Consider the following 24,543-nt stretch of genomic DNA (forward strand, 5'->3'; position numbering starts at 1 on the left):
CTGTTTCTCCAATTACATAATCTGAATTCGGTATGGGAGTGCCCTGGACCCTTTAATATCATTTTTGGCAATTTCCATTGACAAAGACACGTCATCTTTTATCATCTGCTGCACCACACTCCAAAAGCATTTCGGATAACTTAATATCACTTTTCTTATTAGAATATGGGTAATAACACATACGGGAATCAATAGAATATCTCTTACTTTGTGGGGGTTTTTGGAGTCCAGGAGGTAATTTGCCTGTAATGCCTAATAGGGAACAGGAGCTAGAAATGTACTTTGGGTAAAACAATGACCAAAAATTACAACATTAAGCGTTTTGTTGCACTGTATGCAAAAACGGGTTATAAAAGCCATTTCCAATGCGCTCCTATACCAATTTTTTAATGGTTATTTACTGGTTATTTACCAGGGAACAGGAGCAAGAAAATGACTTTTTTTTGGTAAAAAAAATGGCAAAAATCTCAAAATTAAGCATTTTGTTGTACTGTATGTAAAACATGTTATTGAATCCATGTGTGCATATGTTCAGGGCATTGCTATACCGAATTCCGGGTCATTCAGTTGTAAAACCAGGGTAGGGGAGCCAAAAATGTACTTTTTTGGGGAAAAAATAAACCAAAAATCACAAACTTTTGCATTTTATTGAACAGTATGCCCAAAGTGTTATTGAATCCATGTGCGTATGTGTCCAGGGCATTCCTAAACCAAATTTCAGGTCATTTGGTTGTAAAACCAGGGTACTGGGGCCAAAAATATAGTTTTTGGGCCAAAAATGCCCCATAAAAGTCACAAAATTCAGCATTTTGTTCTATCATATGGCAAACCAGTTATCAACCCATGTGTGTACGTGTCCAGGACATTCCCATACCAAATTTCAGGTCATTTGGTTGTAATACCAGGGTGCTTGGGCCAAAAGATACATTTTTTGGTCTAAAAACGACCAAAAAAACTCAATAAAATCATTTTAAAGGCAATTATAAAAAAATCTAAAACAACCCTGCTTTTATAAGTGATAGGTAAGTTCCTCTGTTACATACAATGATAATGAGATTCATTTCTGGTAAGCTATGACTGTTTTTCCAGGAATAATTCTATGGTTACGATTTTCTTGAAATGGAAATATTGGTTTACTCTGGGGGCCACCACGGTCCGATACGTAAAAGGCCCAAATTTATTTTTACATATGATGTATACAAAGGTTCAAACTATAACTGTGCCGAAAATGAAGCAAATTGATTTGCCTGCTAATGAGCTAATGGTCAATAAAAATGGTCAAAAAATGGATTTTTGCCAATTTTGGAAATTCACGAAAACACATAATTTTTAAACATCTACTGCACCTGACCACAAAAACATTTTGAGCATCACTATATATCATTTTGTTCATTAGAATAGGGGTAATAACATATGCGAGAATCAATAAAATATCTGTTAATTTGTGGGGGCTACAGGAGTCCAAAGGAGGCCTATTTTGGACGCGACCAAGGCCGTCCCTTGGTGAAAATCCGCCATTTTGAAAATGGCCGTTGCCATGGCAACCGGTGACCGCAGATCTAAAACTTTGCCATTTTTGTAGGTTTGGACCAAGGCCCTACCACCACACAAAATTTAAGGAAAATCGATTTTTTGAGTTTGGCCAACTTTTTCTGATTTTGCTTGGTTTTTACAGACATCAGCTCTTAAAACTTTTATTCTCTGTACTTACGCTTTTCCTTCATGTTACTGTAAAGACTTTTACTTGATGATATTTTGTTTTGAAAGGAATTAAAGTAGCTTGACTTGAGTCTGTGCAGGGCTACTGCAGAAGCCATAGTAGGGGTTTCTCTACTGCATCTCTGGTAAAGAAAGTACAATTTACACTTGTCAGCTGGTGGGAGAGACATTAATCAGGGCTGGAGCTGGATCTGTGCTATCAAAGTGACAGATAACATGCATGAAATACTTGTTAGCCTACATGTACAAGATGATGATGATGATGATAAGATAATCCATGAGCAGTGCACTTGTAACTGTAGTTTGAAAACCTTAGTTTATTAAAATCTTCCAAGTTTCCTATTTTTAGCTACATTACAGACTGGGCTAATGATTTGCTGTCCCTTTTGTACCACCTTTCCAATTTCTCAAGACTAAAAATAACATTTGCTAACTATTTGACTGGACTTGAAGTATAAATGTCAAGTTTACACCTGTTTGGTTCAGTGCCTTACACTTGAGAATGTAAACTGCCTTTTGAGGTTTCATGTTGCACAAAAGCATGTTACATGGTTAACTGCACATCAATGGCTGATATTTCCGGAATTTGTTGTGTGGGTTTAGTGGGAGAGTTTACTTTCCTTTGTTATGTCTAGTTTTGTCATCCTTGAGGATTTCAATGGTCAACAGTGGATAAGAACTGAATCCATCAGTGCCTTACTGTGGAATTTGTAATACCTTGGAATACGTGCATGCCAAAAAATCAATGTTAAACAATAACTGTATTAGCCAGAAACTTTTTGTTGACTTCAATGTTGTTAAAGTAAATTAAAGAATTCTCCATACAATCAAGGAAATTATATGATAAAATGACACATGTACAATGTGCAAGACAATGGCATATTTCGAAGGTACTTAGAATCAAGTTTGTATATACGTATTTGTATATATATAGAAAGAGAGAAAAAGAGAGAGAGAGAAAGAAAGAGAGAGATTGTTACAAAAGATATATTGTGGTATGACTACTACTTAATCGGGATTAGAATGGGGGTCCCAACAATGCTTTTATGCTGAACTTAGAAGAACCACCTACTTAAATGTATTACACTATTCCAGTTGGGTCATAAATTGCACTTGAACATACAACTCTGTCACAATTATGTAAACTTTGGCCCAGGGCCAGCCTGGACACAACTATGTGTTACCTTTGGTCCACTGGGCGGAAGCATTTCATTTCTTGATAAGTGAAAGGTTTATGATTATACTCGAGTTGTCATTATTATATACTGACATTTTTATTTGTTTCCTTGATGATCCAGATCGAGACAATCAGTCCATGTTGATCACGTATGTATACCTCATCTTTTCTTGCAATGATATTGTGTAGAAATATGAATAGAGGAATAACATATTCATTGAAGTAATTTTCTACAGCATTATCCCAGCATCTCTTCTTCTATAGAGGTTTAGAGGTTATCATGTATACAAAATGTAGCTCATGTCCAAGCCCAAAGGCTTAAGTGAGGAAGACCTGTGTGGTCCGTGTGGTATTGTTTCTATTCATACTTGAGCTGAACAAACCCGAAGGATAATGGATGATAAACATGGCTGTATACCATATACTGGAATGCCTTGATGCCTTGATGTTTCTTCCTGGCATGATCCTCATGTTTGCTTTTAGATCCATAAAAATGGCTGTCTTCCTGTGTGTCCTTTAATTTGTATGGCAGGAGGTAGTTGTTTTTCATATACTTGTATATAATTGAATTTTGAACATTGAATTTTAATCTATATCTTCATAGCGCCCTAAAGGATATTTTCTTTTTTCTTCACAGAGGTGAGAGTGGTGCAGGAAAAACAGAGAGTACAAAAAAAGTCATTGCCTACTTTGCGAATGTTGCAGCCTTGAGAAAGGATCATGTCGAGGATAAGAACACAAAGGCAGACACAAAGGTCAGTTTGCAACAATATGCTGTAATCATGTTATGTCTACTTTTATTATAAAGCTGTGCCATGTACAGCCAGTTTTTAGAAGAAGAAAAAGAGCCCCACAGTAATCTAATAATTTTATATAATCATCTGTTTTTAGTAAGTAGCTTGAAATTGAATACCCAATTGCAATGTCATTTTGTCCATGTTTATACAGTAAAACTATAGTATAAGTGGAAAAAAATTGATTCATCATATCTAATTTAATGACTTACTCATTCGAACTAACACAATCACGTAAACACACGCGCACACACACACACACACACACATGATAATGATTTTTTTGTGCTGATCAATTTCCTGAAAGCTATTTTGTGACATGGCTTTATACTATAGTTAGAATTTTGTCAACAGAAGACATGTTTCCTATTAGCTCTGTGACTCATGATCAATTTGGTCCCACAGAGGTAAATCATGTCTTATTTCTTCCTTAGGTTGGCACTTTGGAAGATCAAGTCATTCAGACCAACCCTGTGCTGGAGGCATTCGGAAATGCCAAGACAGTCCGGAACAACAACTCCTCCAGATTTGTGAGCCTGCACTATATTATCCTCTCCAGTCTCCCTACTAGTTTTCCACAATCTCCATTTGTATCCAACATTCACCCTGGCTCCAGACGTCTGTAAATTAGCAACACATTTAAACTTATCAGTAAAGTCCTGTTCTACTGATAGTTGGAGTGGCCTAAAGAACAACCGGCTGTGATACAAAGTGTAAGAGGAAACATCAGGAAGTCTTGGCAGATGGTCATAATTCCTTGCTCTGATAAGTCAAAAAGTCTTTTACATTGTGTTACACAATATGTATATACTTGACGTGTGTCTCCATATCCCAGCTGGGAAAACTGCACTTTAATCTTTTGTTGATTCTAAATCAGAATTGGTCATAGGTAGTAATTTGAATTGATGTATTAATCCACTTGCTGAGTGAAAATTTCATCATTTCAAACTTCTTTATTTCAGGGAAAGTTCATCAGAGTTCATTTTCAAGCAAATGGCAAACTTGCAGGGGCTGACATTGAGACATGTAAGTTAAAACATGTCCAATATTATCGTGTGTGACTGTTTGGACATATTTCCAAGATTGCTAAAAATTGCTAAGAAAATTGTTAAGCTTCATAGAATTCTTCTGTCAATTTCAGACCTATTGGAGAAGTCCAGGGTGACATCCCAACAACCTGGGGAGCGCTGCTACCACATATTTTACTACCTGTTGTCAGGGAGGTTTCCAGAACTACAAGGTAATATGACATCAATGAAACTTTTTTTTCAAATTCTTGCATGGAGGCTAATTGCAAGTACATGGTGGAAAAGGCTAATTGCAAGTACATGGTGGAAACATAGGAGACAAACATGTAACAATAAATGGTGATAAATATTGTCGTAAAAAAGAGGCTATTCAAATCATACTGTAGCGTTAACTTCTAAGCTGGTTGGGTTTGACTTGAAGTTCTTTTTTTTTGGAAGCAGAAGAGAACGAAAAGTAATAACTTTTCCCCCTGTAAGAAAATAGATTTTGTCTGTCTTACAGCATCTTGTTCTGCTTGAAACTTAAATCCAGGTGGAGAGGAAATATTCTGCATTTCTGAAATATTGGCTATTTTGTTTATAAGTTTCTTACTTATAAGTTTCTTACATATACCGAGACATGTATCAGCTAGCACACATTTTAGAATTATCATAGTATAATGTCTAATGCCATTCATTAACATGCTACCATACGACATGTACCTCGTTTTGATGAACACACTCCAGCCTAATGCACTGTTTATCTTTCTTTTCCTTGTAGAAAAGCTTCTTTTGACTTCAGATCCCAAGTTCTACAAGTTCATTTCCCAAGGGGACACCAGAATAGAGGGAGTGGATGACTCCATGGAGATGAAGTTCACCGATGAAGGGTTCGACATCCTTGGCTTTGCTCCCGAGGAGAAGCTGTCCATCTACAAACTGGTCGCTGGGGTCATGTACTTTGGAAATATGAGGTTCAAGCAGAGACCAAGGGAAGACCAAGCAGATATAGATGGCACACAAGGTTTGCTGTTTTTTTTAGTATTGGGTTCAACAAGAAAAAACCTCTTAAAAGTTCTCTCTGGTTCTATTGTATCTTCCTGTAATTGGTGATTGAAAGGACTATTACACCTTTTCTACTGATAAGGTGGAGGGCGATGTGATTTTTTCTGAAACTATTTTCTGTAAACAGAGGCAGAGAAGATCTCCCATCTCCTCGGTGTGCCAGAGCCAGAATTGGTCAAATCTATCCTGAAGCCGAGGGTCAAGGTCGGGAATGACTTTGTCACAAAGGGACAGAACATGCAGCAGTGCAACGAAGCTATACGTAAGTACCTGCACTTCTTTCATCATTTGCAGCATGGACATGAGTCTTGGTAGCTGGGATTGAAGCTAGTGTAATGTTATTAGTACCCTATTCTTCCCATCAATTCTACTGGGAAACTGAAAGGACCATCATGAGCAGTGTTACCATCCAAAGTATTGTGTGACATTGGAATATCGAGGTAGAACAGGGATTTTCAAACAATTCTATATGGTTTTTGTTTGGGTTTGGTAATGGCCGTCTCTAAATATATCTGCCTACTAGATTAATTTCAGTAAGGTCATCGTATTGATTTGATTGTATTTACGATTCTTAATTGTATTACCTGCCCAGGTGCCCTAGCAAAGGCCATCTACAACAGGATGTTCAGCTGGCTGGTGGCGCGACTCAACAAGACTCTAGATACCAGAATGCAGAGAAGTTACTTCATAGGGGTTCTAGACATAGCAGGATTTGAGATTTTTGAGGTTGGAATTTTTTCTTTCACTGTATTTCACATCCATGATTTATCCACTATTTTTTATAGGACAAAGGTGTATTCAATTTTGTGGATACATCTTTGTCAGAATATAACATTTGCTTTGATTTACATTGATCTGCTATGTTTAGTGGTGATTATGTATTAACTATTATATCGTTGCATTTTGATTCCAGTTTAACAGTTTTGAGCAGCTGTGCATTAACTTCACCAATGAGAAGCTGCAGCAGTTCTTCAACCACCACATGTTCGTACTGGAGCAGGAGGAGTACAAGAGGGAAGGCATCGAGTGGGAGTTCATTGACTTTGGCCTGGACCTGGAAGCATGTATTGCTCTCATTGAAAAGGTCAGTAAGGGTCTGATGTTTTGTAGGTTTGGGTCTGCAACCTTGTCCATAGAACTCTTCTAAGCCATGCACGTGCAGCACTGTTGGTGTACCATTAACATACATTTGAAAGAACCCATGTCAATACCTAAAAGCACTGCTTTAGTCTGTTGTTGAAAACAGACTGTTTGTTTGTTTGTTTGTCTTGATGTGTGTTCAAGTTTGTTCTCAGTTGCCTGAGTTCAAGTTTGTTCCTAGCTGAGTAACTGTAGACTGGCAGGATTCAAAGGCTGAGCTGGACTGCATCTAAATTGCTTGGACAGGCTGGCAAGAAGTAAAATTGGCACATGACCAAAAGTCAGGAAATGGACAGTCCTATTTGTGTTGAATTTTGTTAAGAAATCTAAAAGACCCTAAAAGTTTCACAGAACTTCATCAGATCTTCAATGTCTTGTTTTTGCTGCAGCCTATGGGTATCATGTCCATCCTGGAGGAGGAGTGCATGTTCCCTAAGGCTTCTGATGATACCTTCAAGGCAAAGCTGTACGAGAACCATAACGGCAAGTCTCCCAACTTCCTCAAGCCAAGGGTGCAGAAGGAAGGACCCCATGAAGTCCACTTTGAAGTTATCCACTATGCTGGAGTGGTAAGGATGTCTCCCCTACTGCTGATGGACTGCATGCTTACCATTGCTAAACTAAAAGTTAACTTTAGTTATCAGCATTGCAATGTTGACTGGTTTTGGAACATGACAACAGGAGGTATGAATTGATTTTGTCTTCTCTTGTAGGTAGCCCTGACTTTCTAAAGAAAAAGTGTTGGACTAAAAAAACTGGATTCACTTATTAATGAAGTTGATAATAAATTGATAAATTATTGCATATTGAAGCTAGATTAGAAATGAAATTTGTTTTCCGTCAAATTATACCATTGTCATGTAAGTCCTTGTCTGGTCCCATAGGTTGGCTACAACCTGTATGGTTGGCTGTATAAGAACAAAGACCCCCTGAATGAGTCTTGTGTCAGCTGCTTTGCCAAGTCCCACCTGGATCTATTGGCTGCACTGTTTGCTGAAGATGCCACACAGGAGAGTGGAGGCCGTAACCCTGGTACGTTCTTCAACGGGATTACCAGAAAATAATGCATCACTAATTACTGGTGGTTGGCAGTAAAAAAACTCATACAATTAGGTACATGTACCACTATAACAATGGCAAGCATGACAAATGTTTCATAGACATATGTTTCAATGCCAACCATCCTGATCTCTGAAGGAAGAATGACAGCTCCAAACTTTATCTTAAATTCCTATTCTTATATACTGTAGATACTATATTCATCCTTGGTGCATGTTCTGTGCATGATGCATGAGTGAAGCATGTACTTACATACTGGACCCATGAGTTGAAACCACCTTGCTATCAATACACTTTGTAATCCAACCCATAGTATTAACAACATGACTTTGACTTATTCAGAAGCACTGTAGTTTTCTTAAGAAGGATTTTAGATTTTGTCATCCATTAAACACATTCGACAAGCCTGAGTTTTCTATTAAAATGCATGCCACATGTTTTTGAGACTGATGATAAGTGAAGATAATATGCACATTAAGGTTCACAATGCTTTTTTGCTAGGTGAAGGGATGCTGGATACAGATCACAGTCTGGACACTTGCCACCATGTACATGTACACTACATTGTCTCAGTCTTGGGTCCCTATGCCAACTTGTCTGTTGTACATTCCCCATTATTCAGCAATAATACAAAACTTCAATTACTTGCCATGCAGGGAGAATTTCCAGAACAGGGGGTAGGAACACCATTTGGTTCTCAAATTGAAGTTCATCCAAGCACAGGATTGATCTGAAATTGTGAATACTGGTCTAAATCCAGACTTCAAGGGGTTGATCCTGATCTGCCAAATCTACCTCAGAAAGTGGATTTGGCAGATCAAATTAGGATCATTCCTGTGCCTCAGTGAATCCTGACTCACAAAACCTGGAATGAACAGGGTCTGTCTGGGCATCTAAGCTAAAAGTCATTATTCTTTTCTATAAAAGGATGATTGTTCATAGGCTAGGTACCATGATCTAACTTGTACCAGGCTTCTTGCACTCGCTGCCCTAAAAAAATTTTTTTTTAGGGCAGCGAGTGCAAAGATACCCGGTAGAAATAGGATGGTACCCAGGCTACGACCTCCAGACTTTTAACCTGAACTGAAATGTCCAAATTACAAGTGTGCAAACACCTGACACTGGAGATAGTGTACTGTACATAAGTTTTTTTTTATAATGTGCACTTTGCATGCCACTCTCTTGCCACCACTCTAGCACGATCCCTGCCCAAGTATGGGTACATCGATGTAGCTGACAGAAGTTCAGGTACCGTTTCTCATATCTTAGTGTCTGTAATGTCTGTCAACCTGTCTGTCTACTTGACTCTGTGTCTGTTTGTCCGTAGTGTAGACAACCCAAACAATATGCATGTCATACATCTGTACATAACATGACTGTGTACTATGATATATCAGCACAATATAGTCTTCTAAGATAGATGTAGAGGCATACATGTATGCACCATATATGTGTATAATGTACTAGGTATTTGTTGCCGTTTCGTAGGATTGTCATATGCTATGTTCTGGTATTATGCTTAGGAAAGTGTTTGTAACTAACTCTTCTTCTTTCTCCTGTAACTAACCAGTATAGAAAATATTATAGTTATTTAAGTCTTATCCCAATACAGTAAACCTGCATAATACTAGTATCCCGCTGCCATTTTCAGTAGAAAGATGTGTGGACTTTTCTTTAACTTTCTAATTCGTCAAACAGCTAAATTCAAGTTTCCTCTTTCAATAACAATTTCAAAAAGACGGTTGTCAGGAAACAAAAGGAACATGTTTAAATGTTGTAGATTTTCGATATGTTGTAATACGTGATTTTGGTTTCCTTACAGCCGCTGGCAGGAAGCACAAGAAGTCTGGTGCCTTCCAGACTGTCTCAGCAAAACACAGGGTGAGTGCTGCTGCATTGTCTATTCAACAAGATGGAAGACACTGATGGTGTACATTTACATTGTACAATAGATGACATTAGTGTTATCGTTAAACCAAGTGATATTGACTTAGACTTGGAGGAATAATGCTACAGTAGACACACATTTAGATAACCTGGTGATATGATAATAATGTCATTATAACTAGTATGGCAGCGTATTGTACCTTACCTTATGTACATATATAGTGTGATTACATAGTCAGTGATCAAGCAGAGAAGAGAAAGAGTTACTTGTACATTATATGTTGCTACAAAATGTACATTGTACAATGAATGCTGATATACAGTGGCAGAACAAGGGGTAAAACTTCAATAGTAATAGACATTAAAATCAATGGTGGGATCAACTTAGAGAGGAGGTCTCTTTACAGTGTTACAAAACTCTTGCAAAACACTCACATGACCATCTAGCATTACATGAATCTTTCAAGTTGTCACTGATGATGATGCTACATTTACATCAATGCTAAGGATTTTGATATGAATAAAATGAGAGGGACAGAAAAACAGGTGTCCACAATATAAAAATGTAAGGATTTATGCATTAAGCAATGTGAATCAAATATCTTTTTTAGGGCCAGTGCCAGCTACTGAAAGATGAGAGACAGACAAAGGGCAGGTGATGAACACAACAACCCAAGTTCATACTTAACACACCTTACTTAACATACTTACCAAAATGTATACATCATACTGATCTTGCAGTTGAAATTGCTCCTGATCTTGTCTTCCATTGAGTTTTCTGGGTAAAGGATAGTTTTAGAAACTTTGCGTACTATTTTCTGCATTCTTTCTGCATCCATTGAAAAGGTTCATAACCTGAAGAAAGTTTAGAGTACAATTGTTAGTATGCACATGAAAGTAGAACCTATGTCAGAAGACAAGGACAGGTGCTTTGATTACAGGAATGCAGGATGACAACTGACCTCTCCAGAGAGCATGGTTTTAACTAACATTTTCAGTTGTTCTATAATAATCCTTTTGTTTTTGCAGTTTTGTTATGTGTGTGTGTGAACAGCATGAAAGGTGATACTGGCTTATAAGTAATTCTGATAGATACAGCAATTGGCTTTTTTTACAGGTTAGGTCATGCTTGACTCAGGACTTGATTATGTGGATGACATCTTAGCGTGCTGCAGAAAAGGTTTCAACCAAACTGAAAATTTTACTTGATATGGAGCCCTAGCTGAGTCTGAAAGAACAATAAAAGAAGAATCTATTGTTTAGCACATTATGTTCTGTGCTTTCTTTCATTTGTTCAAACTTTCTGACCACATAGATTTGATATTGAGGTTAACTTTTTTGGTTCTTACGTTAATTACGGTTATATATTTTGCACATATCATTTTTAGGATACCTAGAGGATGTCATCCATATAATATGATAAGTTTGGCCATATCATTTGATCTGTTTGTCATGAGATTTTGTGCAATATGCATGTTTCCAGGTGTATGAAGTTTGCTTATATTGCAGGATCAAATTGATGTTCAGTGCTGGTTTGCTTCAAAGTTGGGGGATATATATTGCATGTTCATGCCTTTGCCTTGGTTTGACAAGTTGTGCAGTGCCTTCTGAGATACTTGTTTCATAGTTCCATTCAAGTTTTTTTTTATGCCAAGTTTGTGTGAATGATTTGTACAAACACTGGTCCATTTCTAACGGAAAATACTCTGTCAATGTGAACTGCTGACACAACAGTATGAAGCACAGCAGAACAAACTCAAGATGTGGACATGATTTCTGTAGGAACAACTGAACAAGCTGATGACCAACCTGCGGAACACTTCCCCCCACTTTGTGCGCTGTATCATCCCCAACGAGGCCAAGGCCGCGGGAGAGATCGACTCCTTCCTGGTTCTGCACCAGCTCAGGTGTAACGGTGTGCTGGAGGGCATCCGCATCTGCCGCAAGGGCTTCCCCAACAGGATGATCTTTGCGGAGTTCAGGCAAAGGTCAGACAGATTCTGCATGTAGATGGCAGTGGATTTGACAGGGGCAACATGTGTTTAAACTTTTGGTATTGATCATGCAGTGGTAAATTTCCAGGTCCCAAACTTAAGGCCACACCAATTTTATTTGTTGTTTCTCGGATTTCCCGACCATATTTTTTCCGGTTTGAAAAAAAAATAATTAATGGCCACACCTCGACAACGGGAAAATATGAAGCTACGAATTTTTGGTAAATAATCCAGAAAATTTTTGAATTTGGGAAGCATTTCAATTCAAGCACATGTAGAAAATCTAAAAACTATTACTTGTTAAACCTGTTGTTATTTCTGTTGTGTAACTTAAGTAAGCCCCTTGATCTCTCCTACCCCCGACTTTTTGTAAAAGTTTTTTTTCTTCGACCGACCAACCCAATTTTTTTCTGAAAAAATCCGAGAAACAACATATAAGATTGGTGTGGCCTAAGCACAGAATGGAAATAATGGTAGAAGTCAAAATTTGAAACAAGACAACTACATGTATGACTGAGATGTTTTTATCATTGTTTTGTATTCCAACTGACCCTTCCAGAACCATTCTTATCTTCAACTGTTCCCTGGTGTACAGGTACCAGATCCTGGCACCCACCTCTATCCCAGAAGGCTACATTGAGGGTAGGGAGGCATCCACACTTCTCATTGAGGGCATCGACCTGGACCCTTGTGAATATCGTATCGGTAAAACCAAGGTGACTATTCCATCAATATGTAAGAACAACATGTACTGAAAGTATTGAAACTAAATCAGCAAAGGAATAGTGAGTAGTGTAATCCATCTGTGAAGGGAAAGAGGAAGAAAAGAGAAGTGAAGTATTTCAAGTGCATTGACAGATGGTGACCAGGAGATCCAACATGATCTCTGTTAAACAGTTCACTTTCTGACACCTGTCCTCCCATTTTCTTGTTGCTGCAGGTGTTTTTCAAGGCAGGTGTGCTGGGGCACCTGGAGGACCTGCGAGACGAGCGACTGGCCATCATCATGACCATGATCCAGGCCAGAGCACGGGGGCTGCTCCAGAGGAAGATCTTCAAGAAAATGATGGAGCAAAGGTCAGTGTGCTATTCTATTTGGATTTAAAATGTTGACTTTTTGTTACAAAGAATGGAAACAAGTTGTTGCATAATTTCTGACATTCGTAAATCACTGGTGTTGATAGGAAAATTGTCTGTAGAAAACCGTTTATTTTACATGCACTTACCATATCAGTTATTTTGTAATAAATTGTGGACAATCAACATATGAGACAGGACCTGGGGAACGGATTTAAGTCTTTATTGCCCTTCCTTTACTTTGTCCAATGACAAAATCCCCCTCGCCCTCTGCAGAATTGGTCTGTCCATCATCCAGAGGAACATCAGGCGATATCTAGTCCTGAGGAACTGGGCATGGTGGAGACTCTTTACCAAGGTCAAGCCCCTCCTGAAGGTCGTCAAGCAGGTATGTTGTACTTTTTTATCTGTTGTAGTTAACGGCTATATAAATCTGTCTTCCCTCAACTGAATCTGTCCCATTGCACTGCACCCAATGAAGGTGCATTACAAACAGTCCGTCTATTTGCCAACAAATGTCTTGCCTCACTTGAGCGCACGACAAACAAACACAGCATGGAAGTAAGTAAGATGTCCACACTCTGTGTGTGTAATGATCTTAATAACATTTTGTAAATACATGTTACGTGATCAGGTCAGGTCAAGGTTTGGTTACCGAAGGGGTCAAGAGACATCCTACCTTTTGAAATGGGGAAGGTTGTGTCTCTTCTGTTTGATGTTAGAAGTACACCTTCTATACCAGTTGGTTAGCGAGTAGGACATCACTTGACCTCAATGGTATGACCTATACCCTCGGCCTTAAGTGTTGACTGCTGTAGTACTAAAGTATTATGGTATGTTAATTGGGATTTCTTGCAAGAGGCATACACAAAGACAATGGTACTCAGCCCCTCCCCTTTACCCAATTTTGTCTTTATGTTTGATGTTGCTAAGTGTTGTTGTACATGTACACCACACCACAAGTCTGCACCATGCTAGTGACTTTCAACATTTGATAATTAAGCATTTGTGTATACTTCCTTAATGTGAGACTTAATAACCACGACACTGTGAATAACTGCCAAGTTTGTTCAACCGTATAGGAGGATGAAATGAGAGCAAAAGAGCTGGAGATCCAACAATTGAAGGAGAAACTAGCCAAGGAGGAAGCCATTCGCAAGGAAACGGAGCAGCAGAATGCCACCCTTTCTCAGGACAAGAACGATCTTGTTCTGCAGTTACAGGCAGTAAGTAGTAGAGTCTGAGCCGGCTTTCATATTTTCATCGGTCATTTTCATCACAATATTCATCACTATATTACATGTATAGAGCAGCTTCAACTAGGGCTGGGTACCGGTACAGAAAATTCAGGTCCAGGTCCGGTTCAGGTCCAAAGGATCAGGTCCAGGTCCGGACCTGAACCTGGACCTGATTCAGTATGACTCATACCAATGGTCCATTTCACTACCAAGAAATCTATTTGGTGGAGTATTAGACTTACACTGGCGTTTTAAAACACTACAACGCTAACTGCACCTGTGCGATTGACTGTAAACCTTGGTAGAAATTACTATAAACTCTACTCTACTTCACTCTTGTCATTTTCTTCCAACTGCAAGCGCCAAAACGTGTGAATGCCTGATAAAATGATATGTTAATTTTCTAATCGGTCCAACATCCGGTCCACCTAATTTTTTCAGGTCCGGTTTTTCTGGACCGGTCCAATAAGAAAAAACGGTTTTGTACCGGTACGCTGTACCGATACCCAGCCCTAGCTTCAACAGTTCCCAGTTTCTGCATTTCAACATGTAAGTGTTTGAATGCCTCTCAGAAGACCGTGTCCACCAATATTGACATGTAGCTTGAAATGTCAATAGACATCTGATTTTTTACATCAACTTACATCATTGATTCCTGTGCACACCTGTTCAGGTAATAAATTAGTGCTTAAATGGATAGTCTCCCATTATGTGAACAGGTGGGTCTCTTACAGGTGAGTAGGTGTGCACAGGAAGTGATGATGTAACTGTACCAATCAGTGTACCCCTTCATACTGACCTCTTAACTCCAGTATAATTCTGGGAGCTTGGATGAACTCATAGCAATGACAGTGTCAAATTACAAAAAAAAAACATTTTCATTGTGTAGTACCAGAGCATTCCAGAAAATGTACTTTATGAATTCCTGTCATAGTTCTTTTTGAAAGAAGTTTAACCCCTTGATTGCTACTCCAAAGAATGATCCAACTAATGCTGAACCTTGCCTAGCTTCCAGTACATATGAAACCTTACCTGATGGTTTAAGGCCCTTGAAATGACAGGTAAATTTGCATACTAGGAAGACTTTCATTGGTAAGGCTGATTTAATCAACCCCGAAAATTTAAGGGTAGAGCGAATAATATAATAGTAATACCAATGTATGCATGGCGGTGTCTGTCATTCTATAATAGTACTGTATGTTGACACCTGCCTGTACTGAGCCTGTATCAAATTATATTCTGAAGACCATCACTCTGATATGTTATAATGTTTTAACCTGTTGAATGGTTTGCCTCATATAGATTTAGTAACATTTATCTTATGTCTTTTGACAACCTTTATCTATCTAGTCCTATCAAATGTCATCAAAGTATTAAATTGGTAGCTACTAATGGGTGATTGAGCACTTCTGCACATGAGGAGAAGGTAAGGATTTATCATTGCCATATAGAGTAAAGGTCAGCTTCTGTGTAGCCTGGATACCAGACCCCAGCCCGATCTCAAAAATATCTTGTGATAGATATTTTTGAGGTCGGGCTGGGATCTAGTATCCAGGCTAGCTTCTGTGGGGGTGGCAACAGCAGAAATAGGTAAAGTTACAGATATTATTACACAGTTGAAGTTGAATAAATTCCTATAGACTCAAAGTCAAACAGCTACAAGATTGTTGGTTAAGATGACTTCAAACTAGCCATGATGTACATTTTCTTGAAGGGGAAAGTAAGAGGTACTGTGAATCCTAGAAGAGCTTGGATTAAACCCACTGTTCCAATGTTATTGTAGAAGGAGGACATCATGACAGCTTGGAATGTCAAGCTCTAGGTATCATGTGTCACTTGTACTGAAGAGACAGGAAGAGTAGAGTTAGGCAGAACTGCCCCTGGCTGCTCATTGGATAACAGTTTGTAATAGCATCTTGTTGGCTGGACACTTGTAAGGCTTCTCCTGACCACACATTCCAGGGAAGCAGTGGGCTGACATCTGAGTACAACTTGGTATGGTACAGAAAACAGGGCAGGATTAGATGGCCTCTGCTTCAGCGCTCGTGACTGAGGGTTGTGCTTGCCAGCCCATCACATCAAGTGGAATGGTTGAAACTGACAGCCTAAATTTTGTTTATGTTACATGATGGATGTCAGTCATATCACTGACTTGACCATGTCAACAGAAGAATGTACACTAAATTTATTGGGAAGCATGATTCCCCAGAATGCAAACACTGCTTTGGTAGAATTTCATAAGCTGTTAGCTTTCATGCCAAGCATTCCACACCTTTTTATGCCCCTCACCTGTACATTTTGAGAACCTGTCTTTTGATTGATAAAAAAATGAGTTTTCAAGTGCTTGGATGATTTGCACATCCTTGTCCTATCTTCTCGGTAGGGACCTCAGATGCCTGAGATGTTGCTTCAACAGTTCAGGCATTTTGACCAAGTGAGAACCTTGCTGAAAAGTTTGGTGTCAAAACTTTGGACTTGTCATTTACAATGTTTTGTTAGCAACATGTAGAGAGGACTGTCACCCAGTCAGGAGGCGCAGAACGTGGCTTGTCAAATTTATGGCTGAACTTTGTGAATGTGGACATTTCTCAATGACAATGTAACCTCCCTCGCAACGCCTGCAGGCAATTAGAAAGACACTGAGGTGTGGATATAAACAGAGGAACCTACCAAAACTGACAAGATCAGTGTCAATAGGGTCCAGTTGGTCCCTGTCAATGTCAAAGTCATTGCTCAGGAATGAAAGTTCTGTGCCCTTTGAAGCCGTTTATGTCTGGCCCAGTTTGGCTGAGATACAACAGCACCCCCTGTAAAAGATGGGCCAAGTAAAGCGTACAATAACAAAGAACAGGGTGAATGCATCAGTCAATAGTTTCCAGATTACTAGCGTTAGGAACTGGCCACTAGGTGTGAGAAAAATTCCATGTGTCATTCTGACTTTGTCGGGTCCTCACTTGGGGCTTTCAGGATTGTGTGGAGAATAGGGAGAAGTTAACATCTGTAGAACTATTGTTGTTGTACAACAAGAAATATTGTTTTATTTGAAACTAGTATGTCAAAATTATAAAAAAGTTTACTTTTATTCAATGCACATCATTTATTGTGATTATCGTTTTCTATAGCATCAACACCAAATTCGTATAAAAGATCTTTTGGCAGGTTAAATAATTTTTTCACAGATGAAAAAAATCTCTCGATTTTGTTAACATCTATGAGTACCATACGTGGTTCCATACCATCCCATGGCTGAAAATCTCCTCAAACAACTGTGTGAACAAAAAAGTATTACCTGCATGATTTTTGTTCTCCATCCCAGCAGTAGTGATTGCTGCCTTGTCTCACTATGTGACAGTAAGACGGCGTCAGACAGCGTCCAGACCACACAGGCTGAATGTTGTTCAAACTGAGTCGTGTATCACTAACAGTGACTAATATATTTTTCATAAACTCGGCATAAACCTTTGTGGCCAGCAAGCTTTATGTAATTAGATGTCATAATGGAAAGTAAATATTTACAGAGCTTAGTAATACATGTACATGTATATAGGAAACACAGCAAGGTTGGTGGTCAGTCCTATTCTTATAAACATCAAAGTTATAAACATTTAAGGAAACAGATGTCCTTTTATTAAAGTTGCTTTTCCTTTATGACCAGGTGTATCATGTCAGCTGTCTTGTATTAATGAGTTGATGGGAACTCACCATTACCACTGGAATAGAGAGATGTAGCCAAATCATTAGAATATAGAATTTCTACACTCTTCTACTTCAAGTCATATCAAAAAGCTTTAAGAATTACCTCCAGAAAGAAACAAGATTCAAGTTGTAACAGGAAGGTTTTAAAGCAGCTTTGTATAAATTATGCTCAATGCAGTTAGTTATACATATAGGTACAGATTTCAGCATCAGTATTCTGTGTGAAAAACAAAGCAGTCTCACTCATTAGCGCAGTAATCTTGCTAACATACTCAGGCTGAAAGTGAAGACTTGGTGTACATCAGGGCACCAAGGCTCGCTGTTTATGTTCTTCCTACAGCTTATAAAAAACGCCATTACCCTGACCATTTCTTTTTGTTCGATCTGTGTGGTCAGAGGTGGCTTGGACAAAGTAATGACCCAGTTAGAAGTGGCAGCAGTAAACATGGGTACTTTTAGGAGGTGCAGACAGTTTACAGATAAGGGTAATTACATCTGAAAGGTTGCACAGAACAAGTGCCCTCCTTTTGGATATCTTATGCATTCCACAGTGAACTTTGTAGGTCATGCTAATGACAAAAGACAACATGATGTACATCTAGTTGTACCAACATTCACTCTGATAGAATAACATTACTCAAGTCAACTCTATTGTCATTTGATATCAACTTTGTATGGAGACTGCTATAGCAATGGACTGAACTTCTATGTGTGTACATTTGCACAGTGAGCTGTTTTGATAGAATCCTACATGGATACAAGTCAGTAAGCCTGTCCATGTATGGAGTCCATTATTCATCATTTTATGAGGTCAAGGAGTTTAGTTCAGCTTGAAAAGCAACAGGTGTCCCTGTTTAGTGAGGTATAAATTTCCAACATAGATGACAGACATAGGAGTGCTTATTAGTCAGACAGACTCACATCATAGACTTTTCAACAAATCAGTCATCACAGTATGTTTTCATATGTCCCCAGTTTCTCTGCTTTAGCTAACACCACCTGTTGAGGTTACCTGTTTTGTTATCATAGCTTATATAAGAGTGTTTGTAGAAACCTCAGCTTGCACTATCCCATTTCAAAGTCTCATGACTGTTTTCTGAACAGCAGATGCTGAGACCTGCTCTGCTAGACCCTCCAAAGGGATAATCGGAGCTTTTTAAGCCATATACCTTGTGATGAGCTTTGTTGGGATCTTAACGTAACACCATCCCCCATCAGAGAAAACTGGAATTATGATCACTTACACTCTGTAACATCTGACCTTTGTTAGTTCAAGTTTTGGCCTTGGGGATGTTGTTTAGAGTGTAAATCAAAATCAGCATAGTTGTTTGGCTGGGGCAAAACCCCCACTGCAGTATGTGACCTTATCTTGTTTCCCACAAATATCAGGCATTTCTGTCTGGTAATGCAAAAAGTGAAGCATTTAACAGCTTCAAAATGTTGGTTTAGAAGTTGTTGACCTAGTTCTCATGCTGTAGTAGATTTTGTTCAGACCAAGAATACAAAATCTCATGATCACATTGTAGCTTCAGATGATTACAGACTTGTCAGTTTCCTTCAAGTTAACATCATTAAACTGTCCACATGAAGGAATAGTTATGACTTTTGGAGGTGGGCCTGAAGTCTTATCAACAATGACAGGCTTCAAGGTTGAAGCAAACATGGCTGTAGACTTGATAGTAAGGTAGGTGGATTTTGAAAGTATGTCAGGAGCTTGAAGGTGCAAAGTTCCAAAAGCCCGAAGACATCTGAGGTCTCCTTGCCAAGAACGTCTACCTGAGAGACTTCTCAGTTTGCATATCAACTCTTAGAAGAAAAGTAGCAGTCAACTTCGCCAATGGTAAGTTTACTTGGTTCTTTCTTTAACACAGGCCATATAATGTAATTAATAATGATATGTCATTATGTGTACATGAAATTGCAGCTGTCAAAGCAATGTCTTACCAAGAATGCCACACTTTTAAGATGGATGAGGAAGGACTTGAGTCTTATGTTGATATAAAATTAATGTTTCCTGAAGTGATTTGTCTCTGATTCTCTGGCTATACAATGTATTTCTGGAGAGAGCAAATTTATGACTCACTCCCTCTTCTACTTATAATCTATAGATTTTGTCAGGGAGAACTATTAACTTCCTTCCACTTCCTAGCCTTACCATTAGTCCCATTAGTATACCCCCCTACTAGTAGATAAAGTAGACTTTACCCACTAGTCTGGCTCAAGTGGTTTCAATTATTAGGTGAAGCCAGGCTAGGTGTGGTAAGACCTGACATCAAAGAGTGAAAGTTTGCTGAACTCTGACCGTGACAAATGGGCACAAACTGGTCTCCTGATCATCAAAGGTGAACTACATCTCCTAAGTATGGTGTACACATGTGTCTGACCACCATACAAGGACAGAAACACACTTCCCTAAACTATAGGACAGCTCATACATTTGTTCAAGAATATGAAACGGTCATCGTTGAAATGATTTACATTGTTTTGTCTTATCAGCTTGTTAGAAAGTGAAACCTGGGACTGTCAAATGTACACATTCCTGAAGTAAATCTTCATTATTAGGAGAGTGGTTTCTTCTACATGTTGAAATAAATCAAAATGTATTTTCTTTGGCACTGTAACTAATGTTATATGTTGGCCAGTGGAAAAACACTGATCACAATCAGCTGACAGCTGTCCAAGTGTGTATGTGGAATGAGGAATGTGTATTTTTATTCAATGAAATATCTTATGTACATTCATGTTTATATCTAACAAAAGTTTGCATTGATATGACGAAAATATTTATTCAAAATAGAATGAAAGATTATCATTAGATTTTCTGAGTGAGGGAATTACATCTACAAGAAACAGGAATCAGTGACTAGCTAGTGATTATAAGAAAGAAGTGGGTCAGGCCATGTGCAAGTGATTGCATGTGGTGGTTTTACATCACTGGTCAGTCCTGCTAAATCAGTCAGTAAAACTACCTGCAGCTGAACGCCTAGAAGCCCTACAAAACTTAATCCTAGCCAATCGAGACTCAAGCTAAATGGTCCATCTTCACCCCTATTATAGTGTGCATAACCCCTCCTTATGATGTTACTTATTAACTTATCAGGTGGCTGTCATATACAAGGTGTCTCCCCTGGGACACCCTGCTACTGTTGACATTATGTGGGATATACAGCCACTTTGGGTCCCACAGAGTGCTGCCCACCCTGGACCCCCTTTCCTTATCTGTTTGGACAGACAGGAATTTCCCTTGGCTCTGCACTGGTCCTGAGGCTCAAGCTGATATGTGTCAGGATATGACAGAACCTGTAGATCTGGTTTAGATTAAAACCACCTCTGCTACCTTTTTGATCAAGGAATCTGTCCCCAGTGCCAAAAGTCCAAGCTAAGCATCCACAAGTTGTTTTCTGCTTGGGAGAGCCCTGTCCCCTGAAATTGTTTCAAGGTGCCCTAAAGTGAGGAAATGCAGGGAGAGCCAGGAAAGCATGATCTCATGTTTAACTGTGGCAGGAAGAGAAACCCCTACGTCACCGTGGTATGAGGTTTTCCGCTGAGTGGTTTTCAGACACTTTCTAGCTGCTGCCCGACCTCCAAAAAAGGGGAGCTGGGGAAATGTTTTTTATCTCGGTAGGGGAAACAAATTATGAACCAAGCCCAAGTTCTAAAGCATGGAACATTCCTCAGCTGACCTAGACCAAACAGTGATGGTGAGAGGAGAAAAGGTACACCCAGGCTTACTCATCCATAGCTAGTGTGGCATCCTTGGTTCAAACATGGCTCACAAGAGGAGTAAGGACTTAGACTTTCCTCCTTTATGGAATGGTTTACAGGAGCAGGACAACCTGGCAGATGCCGAGGAGAGGTGCGCTGCTCTTATAAAGACCAAGGCGGACTACGAGTCACAAATCCAAGAACTCCGCGAGAGATTAGAGGACGAGGAAGATGCAAACGCAGAGTTGACGTCATCTAAGCGTAAGATTGAAGAGGAGTGCGATGAGCTGAAACATGACATTGAAGACCTGGAGATGACCCTTTCCAAGGTGAGAAATTTTCCATTTGTTGTACATGTGGTTGTACAGTATATTACCTGGATGTTCTATATGGTTTACAACTTGTTTATCCCAGCCAGCCTGCTCTTGTAAGTCTCTTGCATTGCCAAATGTACAGTGTTTATCCCTCATAGAGGAGAGTGTTGACATGTGAGACGTCAGCCAACGTGTTCCTCATTCCTGTCTGTATAAACCTGGCGGAAGGAATGCTAGACCTGCCAAACACAGCCCTTACAAGGACAAGAAGTGGCTCCTGTGAAGCTCTTTAACAGAGGACGTCTTAAGAACACTTGTTGCTAGGCAACAAGAACATAGTTTCGGAAGAGAGGGTTGCTGATATGGATAACATTCACTCTCAGTTTAGAGAGTATAGTAGGCCACGAAAAGCACACTATTGTTCTGTATATGTTGGTCCAATGGTCAATCATTGGTTTATCTAAGACCCTGTGTCCACCCAGCTTTTAGTGGAATTTAAACACTGTATGAAAATAATCAAACCTTGGGATTCTGACACCCCAGGGTTTACAAGCCAGACTGACTCAACACTAAAGAAAATAAACCCAGATTTGATGTACCTCAGCCTAACAGGTACCTCAGACTGGTGGGCTGGGGAATAAAGGATATACAGAGAGAAAGGTGTTGTAACTAGCCATTTTATGCTGAAGATTTGAGGAAAATAGGGTATGCCCACACTGTTTGATAACCTATAACAGAAAAAGAAAGATAAAAACAATTCCAAAACTAGATTGAAAGGCTATCATTTCAATTTACAAATCTAACAGACGGATGATATCAAGGAAAATGATTCAAATGTTTCTTCTCTTATTGTCACCCACTGCCCTCAAAGCCATGAACTTGCCTAGGTCAGATGATTTATCCTAGCACTCTGATTGGCCGGCTCCAGGTGATGCACATGCCAGCTGGCTTGAGAAAACAGATAGAAAAGGAATGTGCTCTTATTTACATTTTTGCACATAGGAGTCCTGGAGACAGTTCAGTAGGTTTTTGTTACCAATATCAATCACACATGTAGCACCTGTTGTGACTTGGTACCTTGCCTTTCTAAATTTCCATTGTAAGTGTTCCTTTATAAGTAGGACCATGCCATTGTGCATCCCTGAAGAGGTCTGAAGAGTGGAAAGGGTAAAACCTTTTTTACTGGGAACTCCAGCTGTTACATGAATTAACTGTACCCTCCCTTGTCTTGTTCCATTTCCACTTTCATCTGTAAACTCACTGTGCTCAGGAATACATAGCAAACATTATGGGAACTTCTTTTATTGGACCCCTGTTTTGTTGTCCTTGTGCTAATCTTACAAAGATGTTCCACGTTTTCTCCTAAAAGGGCACAGGATACTAGTAAACCTTGCAGAGTGTAATCTGTACCTGTATATCCTGAGTTAAATTAGCGAATTCAATTATTAAACTGTTCTACGAGCAAGCTAAAACTGCTGTCTTTCCAATGACATAGGGGACTGGGACTTAAGATGTGATGTGTCGGTGTTTATGTGTTGTACATGTATATGCTGTAGTATGGTTTGCTGTCGTCTAGCAATCCTGTTTTTGCATAGACAGAAAGACTACTAGGAATACAAATCATCTACACATTTTGCCATTCAGATATAGCTACATGTACATTGTACCTGCCCTACTCAACCTTCTTCTAATACGCACAAGTGTATTTGAGTCTTAAAAGGATCATTCTAAAACAATATCAAGTCGGCTTGTGGGATTGATCTCCAAATATTTCCCAAATTAGAAGCCTTTCTTCACCCTGCCCACTCCTGGAGAACCATGCTTCTGTAATTGCTGTCCTCAGCAGGAGAGTCTGGTCTGCTGGACCAGAGGCAGGTGACCCATCCTCTACCAACCATGTCCAATTAAGATTTCCTGCTCCATAGCACAGGGGAGCCCAGCCTAATTGCCTAGACAAACACAGAAAGCAAGCAGAACAGTCATGCTTTCTCTCATATAATCCATTATGCACTTGCTTTATCTGTGTGTGTGAGGTAGAATGTTGGTTGTTAAGTTAGCTAGTACCTTTTCCATATTCTTGATATGGTTGGGGACTGTTCAAGTTTTTGGTATCTTCATGTAGCATTGAGTCCTTTAATTTTTAAGTAAATATATATAACACAAAATGCATAATCAGAAAGGGCACTATACTGGGATTTAAGCTAGTCTGTAAATCCTATCATGAGCTTAATCTGAGGCAACCTTGGTACCCAGGATGACCTCAGGGTGAAATGCAGGGTCACCCATGCCCTGACCCCCTTTGCTGATAAGAGCCAACCACTGAGGGCTGCTTGCTCCTTAGTAGTTTGAAATCTGACCCTTCTCAGGTTTTATAGGTCTTGTGTATCCTAGTCAGGAACTCCACCAGCCATCTTTAAGTTTCCTTCCTCCCCACCCAGTTTTCCTTTCTTCAAAGTTCCCTAAACAAACAAATAATAGATCTATTACGTTAAGTAATCAGTGACTGTTTGATATTTTTTACCCTAGAATTATGCAGCTGTTCCCTAAGCTTTATTAGGACTTCAAATAATGTCGACTTATATGATGTTATGATATCACATGTTTGAATTAGTATTAAATACTGCATGGCTGATTGAGAAAAAGGTGACCCACCTCAGTTAATACAGACATG

General features: G+C 39.2%; 1 protein-coding gene across 3 annotated transcripts in view; it reads left to right on the forward strand.

Annotated features, from left to right (window-relative positions):
* The window catches only part of LOC118428943 (myosin-16-like), an 80,773-nt gene that overhangs the window by 15,640 nt on the left and 40,590 nt on the right, over positions 1-24,543 (forward strand). For 2 of the 3 annotated variants that reach the window (XM_035839246.1, XM_035839244.1), the window contains exons 4-22: positions 3,018-3,045; positions 3,534-3,651; positions 4,125-4,220; positions 4,653-4,716; positions 4,832-4,930; positions 5,479-5,721; positions 5,890-6,024; positions 6,355-6,488; positions 6,676-6,846; positions 7,292-7,471; positions 7,787-7,934; positions 9,159-9,209; positions 9,784-9,842; positions 11,631-11,836; positions 12,438-12,558; positions 12,783-12,919; positions 13,196-13,307; positions 14,002-14,145; positions 21,678-21,887. In XM_035839246.1, coding sequence (XP_035695139.1) covers positions 3,018-3,045; positions 3,534-3,651; positions 4,125-4,220; positions 4,653-4,716; positions 4,832-4,930; positions 5,479-5,721; positions 5,890-6,024; positions 6,355-6,488; positions 6,676-6,846; positions 7,292-7,471; positions 7,787-7,934; positions 9,159-9,209; positions 9,784-9,842; positions 11,631-11,836; positions 12,438-12,558; positions 12,783-12,919; positions 13,196-13,307; positions 14,002-14,145; positions 21,678-21,887 — 2,456 coding nt within the window. The remainder of the gene's footprint in view (positions 1-3,017; positions 3,046-3,533; positions 3,652-4,124; positions 4,221-4,652; positions 4,717-4,831; positions 4,931-5,478; positions 5,722-5,889; positions 6,025-6,354; positions 6,489-6,675; positions 6,847-7,291; positions 7,472-7,786; positions 7,935-9,158; positions 9,210-9,783; positions 9,843-11,630; positions 11,837-12,437; positions 12,559-12,782; positions 12,920-13,195; positions 13,308-14,001; positions 14,146-21,677; positions 21,888-24,543) is intronic. The other variant, XM_035839245.1, reaches the window with a different exon arrangement.

Source organism: Branchiostoma floridae, chromosome 13, assembly GCF_000003815.2.
Source record: "Branchiostoma floridae strain S238N-H82 chromosome 13, Bfl_VNyyK, whole genome shotgun sequence".
NCBI classification, from domain to species: Eukaryota; Metazoa; Chordata; class Leptocardii; order Amphioxiformes; family Branchiostomatidae; genus Branchiostoma; species Branchiostoma floridae.